Raw genomic sequence first — 6,263 nt, 5'->3', positions numbered from 1 at the left:
CGGCTAGTTTTTGTATTTTTAGTAGAGACGGGGTTTCACCGTGTTAGCCAGGATGGTCTCGATCTCCTGACCTCGTGAGCCGCCCGTCTCGGCCTCCCAAAGTGCTGGGATTACAGGCTTGAGCCACCGCGCCCGGCCCAGAATAATTTTTAAATGCAACTTTTCCCTATCAAGCCTCTCTAGGCGATGCCTCTGCGGATTTGGTTTATGATTTCTGTGCTTCAGATTAATTCAAAGAACTCACCTTGTGATAACTGATGAACAGGGCAGGAGTTGGTCAGAAATACCAAATGCTGAAGGGAGTTAAAGGAGGATTTTACCTTTTGAATTTCTTGCGCTTTCTCAATATTTTTGCTTTTCTGCTGCAACATCTTTTCAACATTATGAAGCCCATTGTTAATTTCTTCTATTTTTCTTCTCATTGCATACGATGGTGAGCTTTTTAAGATTTCATTGCTAATCTGTGAAAGACAGAAAGATGCATTTGGCTTAGAGAGGTTGTCTGCACTTTATTCATAGGTTCGAACAACAAAAGTGGTAGTCACTCTGTTTCAACTTGTAAAAATCTTTTAAGGGCTGGAGGAAGAAATTCTGAAAATGCATTAATGAGAAGGTGGATAGGAAGACTAATAAATGGCAGGTGTGTTTACTTGACCTTTTAAATCTCATCTGAAATAAAATAAAAATTAGTTTAATGTAATCTAACATGTATTACAGATATATGCTGTGTTGGGCAAAACTACTGAGTGGATTGTGTGAAACATCTCCATATGGATCAAATGATATAAAAGAATTCCTGGGGGATAAACAATTTTTATATGATCTTTCCATTTTATGAGAAAATCCTCTGCATAGATCTGTTTTCAATAAAACCAAACTTACTCTCAAGCTGACTTTTTAAAAAAATATAATTCCAATCACAGTACTCATTTGAGTGAAACAACCTTCTAAAAGTAGCTATTTCTTGAGGATGCACAGAGCTTAATTATTCTCTGTATAACCATTTGTAGATGTTTTCCCAGCCATCAGAAACTTAGCTACTGAACAGTGTAATTTTTTTTATCTAAACGATTCTCTTAAAAAGAAACAAACAAACAAAAACCCTTGAGCTAGGAAAGATAATAAATGAATGTTGAATATATCACTTTCCAAATACCTGACTGGTGTGTGTTCTCGTTTTGCTATTTGATAAGGCTTTCTCCAAGCAGCTACTAAATAACCAAGTAATACTTTATGCTTTTGTATAATCCTTTGTTTTGTAAATTAAAAAAAGAAAAAACACTGTATCTGTGTAACCATTGAGACTGAAAGCATCCTATGCAGATAGTATACAGATGCAGAAACTGGCACACAGACTAAATTATTTGCTGCAGTCATATGTCAAGGAAGTAGCTGAACTTGTCCCAAGAAACCCCCAAGTCCTGAGATTGAGTCCCAGGCTCTATTCACAGTATCAGGCTGTTAATACTTTTATAGCCTGTCTTTATTCCCCAGACCATACTGCAGTCAATATTATTCGAAAAAAAATTCCATGTTAGTTTTTTATGGCTGGCTGTGTCACAAATTACCACAAGACAAAGTTTTCTGATATTTTGTGCACTTATTCTCCTGGCAGAAATGTATACCATTTAGATACATTAGGACAGATCACGATTTAGGAAATGAACACAGCCATTTGATTACACACAATGTTACTGCGTCTGTCCTGGGATCCTTGAATTTCCTTTAGCCACATCACGTAATAAAAATTAGTTGCTATTTGTGACAAATATACAGGGTCATAGCGGAAATCTTCTACCTTGAATCTGAATGACGGATTTTGATTATTAATTTACTCTGCTACAGATTTTCATAAGTATTCATGAGAATAACACTTAGTTTCTCCCAAAACATTTAGTATTTTCCTAAAACAAAATCAATAGTACAAGATCCTTGAGAAAGTACAAAATAGGTTTTCTTGTGTGTAAATAAAAAAGATTTGTTATAAATATACATTAAGAGTTTACATGTTTTTTACATTGTGAGATTTTCTTGAGAAATCTGTCATAGAATTAATGACATATTCTAGCAACTAAGTTTGAAATCTGAATTTTTTGTGTTTATCTAAGATCTATTTTATTTATCAAGTTGTAAGTATTCTAGGCAGAAAAAATAAATAAATTAATTAATTTAAAAAAAAAAAAACTTTTGTGGATACCAGACCAAACAGAATTTTCTTCTGTTTGATATGGGCTGTCTTTTTACAATCTAATCAAAATATCTTGCTAAGCGCCTATGTTTCTAGTATTATAAAATATTTTCCACCTTTTCTTCAAATCTGGACTTTCAGGTATAAAGATTCACTCAGGTACGTTTCATGAGAATTCTGTTAACATCATCATTAGACAGACACTACATACTACGTGCTATTCCTAGTGAGTTGTGAAATTTGTATTCTTATTGCCCTCAGCTGTAATGTCAAAATGTTTCAAAGAATGTGTTTTAAAGCAAAGTATTAATGTCCAAAATGTTCAAGTGGTTGAACAGTGGTTGTACAAAAGCAAACAAAACCAGTAAAAGATATATAACTGCATTATAAAATACAAGAGAAGAAGAAGCATTTCAACAATTAAATAAACATAAATTATCTAATTCTGTTATGTCACATATTTAGAGCATCTTTATCTTAGCATTCAATATTAGACAAAATGGTCACTTAACTCTTAAAAGCAGTCATAGCTGAAATCCCAGCAAATGGAATTTGACATTAAATGATATTTTCCTTTTGATAGACATTCAGCTCCATAAATAATAACAGTAGTATAGACATTATTATTACCTTCTCATCTATGTCTTCTAAAGCTTTTCTGCATTCTTCCACCTGGGATTCAATCTCTGCAGGGACTATGGTGTACATTTCAGAATACTTGATTCGCAGTTTTTCCATAATATTCTCAAAAGTTAGCTTCCCTTTCTTAAGGATGCTTTGAAGCTCCTAAAAACATTAAGAGAGCTGCAATACTCACAAGACTGGGGGAAAAGTTTAACTCTAAGAAGTGAAAGCAGCCTTCCAGCACATCCTTATGATTTAAAGGAGAGCAGTCTGCATGACAAAACCCCACTAGTGATACAAGCTGATTAAGCCCGAGAGATACTCAGTTTAGTCAGATGATGCTTTCTAATTTGTAAGAATTAAACTTGATATCTCTTCATAGTGTCCCACCATTATCTAGAAAAGACATTACAACACCCCCTGCTTCTAAAGTACCTTTAGGATTTAATTGTATCTGCGTTGCAGTCCTGATCTAAAAAGCTGCAAGCAGCAAAAGAAAAAAAAAAGTTTCAAAGAAGTTTTTTGTTGTTGTTATTAACGTGTTGCTATTTCTACTTCTTCCTCCATTATCATCACAATGATTCAAGGCCACTAAAAGCCCCATGCTTGGAGCAGAAGTGTCTACTTTCATGTAATTAGACAGCCTAGCAGAGCTCAACTTCTTTCAAAAGGGAGGGTTCCAGTTCCATACAAAGAATGTAGGTTTTTAGGAGATAAAAGAAACCTGAACAAATAGTCTATTGGTTGTGGCCTAGAAACCAAATCTGATCTACCTTCTCCTGCAGTAATTATAAAGGAGAAACTCATTTGTTTGGGAAAGTTTCCCAAAGATCAAGTGGAAAAATACTTCTTGACTTGACTGTGGCTTTTTTGTTGTTTGTTTTGTTTTTACAGTAGCTGTTCAGTAGCATTATTTGTGTTCATGGATTGAGTCACTGCAGTGAAGAATGATTACAATTTTAAATGACTCTGTGATGTGTCATTGTTTTCCTTTTCTTAATCCTCAGCAGAGGACAAATCTAGAGAGAGAAAGTTAGAGAACAATGCCATTCAAAGATAGGGTTTAAGAAGTAAGTGTCATCCCGTTTTATCTACACCTAGTCCAGGAGTACAGGCTTTCATTCAGAGGTACACTTGGAAGGCTTGCCCATGAAGACTGCTTCTTTACTTTCCAATATAATAACCAAAAGTTCTCTTTAGACAGCATGCGACTTTTTTTTTTTTTTTTTGAGATGGAGCCAGGCTGGAGTGCAGTGGCATGATCTCGGCTCACTGCAACCACCGCCTCCTGGGTCCAGGTGATTCTCCTGCCTCAGCATCCCAGTAGCTGGGATTACAGGCACACGTTACCATGCCTGGCTAATTTTTGTATTTTTAGTAGAGGTGGGGTTTCGCCATGTTGGCCAGGTTGGTCTTGACCTCCTGACCCCAAGTGATCTGCCTGCCTGGGCCTCCCAAAGTGCTGGAATAACAGGTGTGAGCCACTGTGTCCGGCCAACACATGACTTTTGAATAAACTTCCAAACATCCTTTTGGGCTGTCACCATTGGACTGGAATGAAAAAGGAGATTATTCTGAAGAAATGAGATTCCAGATGACCTGTAGGGTGTACATAGCCCCTGTCAGAGACAAGGCACCAAGTCCTACTAAAGGAGTAACCCAACATGCTACTCAAGAGTGGTCTGAGGCCCTTATTCACCAAACATACTGGAAATACAGTTGAAAGAAGGCTGCTTGGTCCAGACTGGCCTACCTTCCAGCCTTGTTTCAACTCTGTTCTCTGCTCTCCAGCCACACTGATCTTCTCTCTTGGTTCTGCCCACACCATGCCACAGGGGCTTTGCCTGTGCCTCTCTCTCCCCAGACCACTCCCCCAAACCCAGCCACTGAGTTATCTCTATCCCAAGGACTTTGGATACAAGACTGTGGGCCTGTATCTGCCACATTCACTAATTCATTCCTCACTTACCTCAAATTGTTCTGACTTTTCTGGGTGAGCCTGGAATGCCATATTTTGGAAAGAAGTTGTGGTCTGTTGAAATAAATTCTTCAAAGCAATTATCTCTTTTGTGAAGGAATGTCTTTCTTGGATTTCAGTCTGCACCAATTCTTTATTTTTTTGAACTTTCTGAAGAAGCCTAAAAGAGAACATCAAAATATAATTGTTTCTTTATCCTGCTCTTCTGTGAAACAGTTTTATTGCAACAATTAATGAAATGCCTGAATAGCTCTTAAAGGACGTTTATTTCCTCTAAGAAAAAAGTAACAATTTTTGATAATGGATATACCACATATACAAACAGGCACAAAATCTATCACTTACTCAAAAACCTCTCCAAACCTTTCGCTCCAAATATTCTCTTTTTCACATATTCCATTGTAACTGACATCTCTGTCCTCTCTTTTTCTCCATGTAACTCTTGAGCTCAAATGAAAATGACTTAGAGGTGTGAATGGAATCATGGGTGGGCTTCTGGGGATAGACAACCCCACTGGTCTTCTTCTCTTAAGCTGATCCATTTTGCTATGGATGTAGCAAATATCAGAAAAGGCACTGAAGTGGGTAAAATCTTTCCTGAGGGTTATTTGGTAAGTATCTATGATATTGTGATATAATAAATATATACTTGATCTCTGCTCTGGTTCCTGAGACAGATACCTCTTAATACCTTTGTAGATAGGAGTGCTAGCTAGGAGTCTTTTGTCCTAATATTTGATTTTTGACCAGTTCCTGACACAGAGCTCCTAAGTCCTTTGTAATTTCCTGAGTGGTAGGAGCATCTTTAGTTCTAAGGAGGCAACTCTAGGTGGGATCCTGAGTAGCCTCAGGATGAGGGCTGGTTGCCAGGGGAACCAACTATGTGATTAAAAGGTTGGAACTTTCAGTACCACCCCTACCTCCAACACACACCCCCAGCCTCTGGGGGAGGGGACAGAAGCTCAAGGTTGAGTTGATTGCCAATGGCCAATTATATAATCAATCATAATGAATTCATAATGAGACTACATAATGAAGTCTCCATAAGAAACCCCAAAAGACAGGGCTCAGAGAGCTTCTGGATTGCTGAAAGCCTGGGGGTTCCACCACCCAGAGAAAACAGGGAAGCCCCAGGCCCCTTCCTATACCATGCCTTAGGCAACTCTTCTAGCTGGCTGTTCATCTGTATCCTTCATTATATTCTTTATTAATAAACTGGAAAACATGACTACAGTGTTTTCTTGAGTTCTATGAGCCACTCCAGCAAATTAATTGAACTCAAGAAAGGTATCAAAGGATCCCTTGATTCATAGCCTATCAGCCAGAAGTGTACCGGCAGGGCACAGTGGGTCACGCCTGTAATCCCAACACTTTGGGAGGCCGAGAAGAGTGCATCACCTGAGGTCAGGCGTTCAAGATCACCCTGGCCAACATAGCCAAAGTACTGGGATTACAGGTGTGAGCCACCATGCC

The 6,263-nt window shown here is 37.9% G+C and overlaps 1 protein-coding gene across 2 annotated transcripts in view; it reads right to left on the bottom strand.

Annotated features, from left to right (window-relative positions):
• SYNE2 (spectrin repeat containing, nuclear envelope 2) overlaps window positions 1-6,263 on the bottom strand; it is a 396,555-nt gene that overhangs the window by 162,240 nt on the left and 228,052 nt on the right. For both annotated transcript variants that reach the window (XM_011961973.1, XM_011961974.1), the window contains exons 53-55: window positions 4,782-4,950; window positions 2,819-2,974; window positions 321-461 (exon numbers count right to left, since the gene is read on the bottom strand). In XM_011961973.1, coding sequence (XP_011817363.1) covers window positions 321-461; window positions 2,819-2,974; window positions 4,782-4,950 — 466 coding nt within the window. The remainder of the gene's footprint in view (window positions 1-320; window positions 462-2,818; window positions 2,975-4,781; window positions 4,951-6,263) is intronic.

This window comes from Colobus angolensis, unplaced genomic scaffold, assembly GCF_000951035.1.
Source record: "Colobus angolensis palliatus isolate OR3802 unplaced genomic scaffold, Cang.pa_1.0 Scaffold57, whole genome shotgun sequence".
In the NCBI taxonomy this organism is placed as follows: Eukaryota; Metazoa; Chordata; class Mammalia; order Primates; family Cercopithecidae; genus Colobus; species Colobus angolensis.
This window is presented reverse-complemented; position numbering and strand designations above follow the sequence as displayed.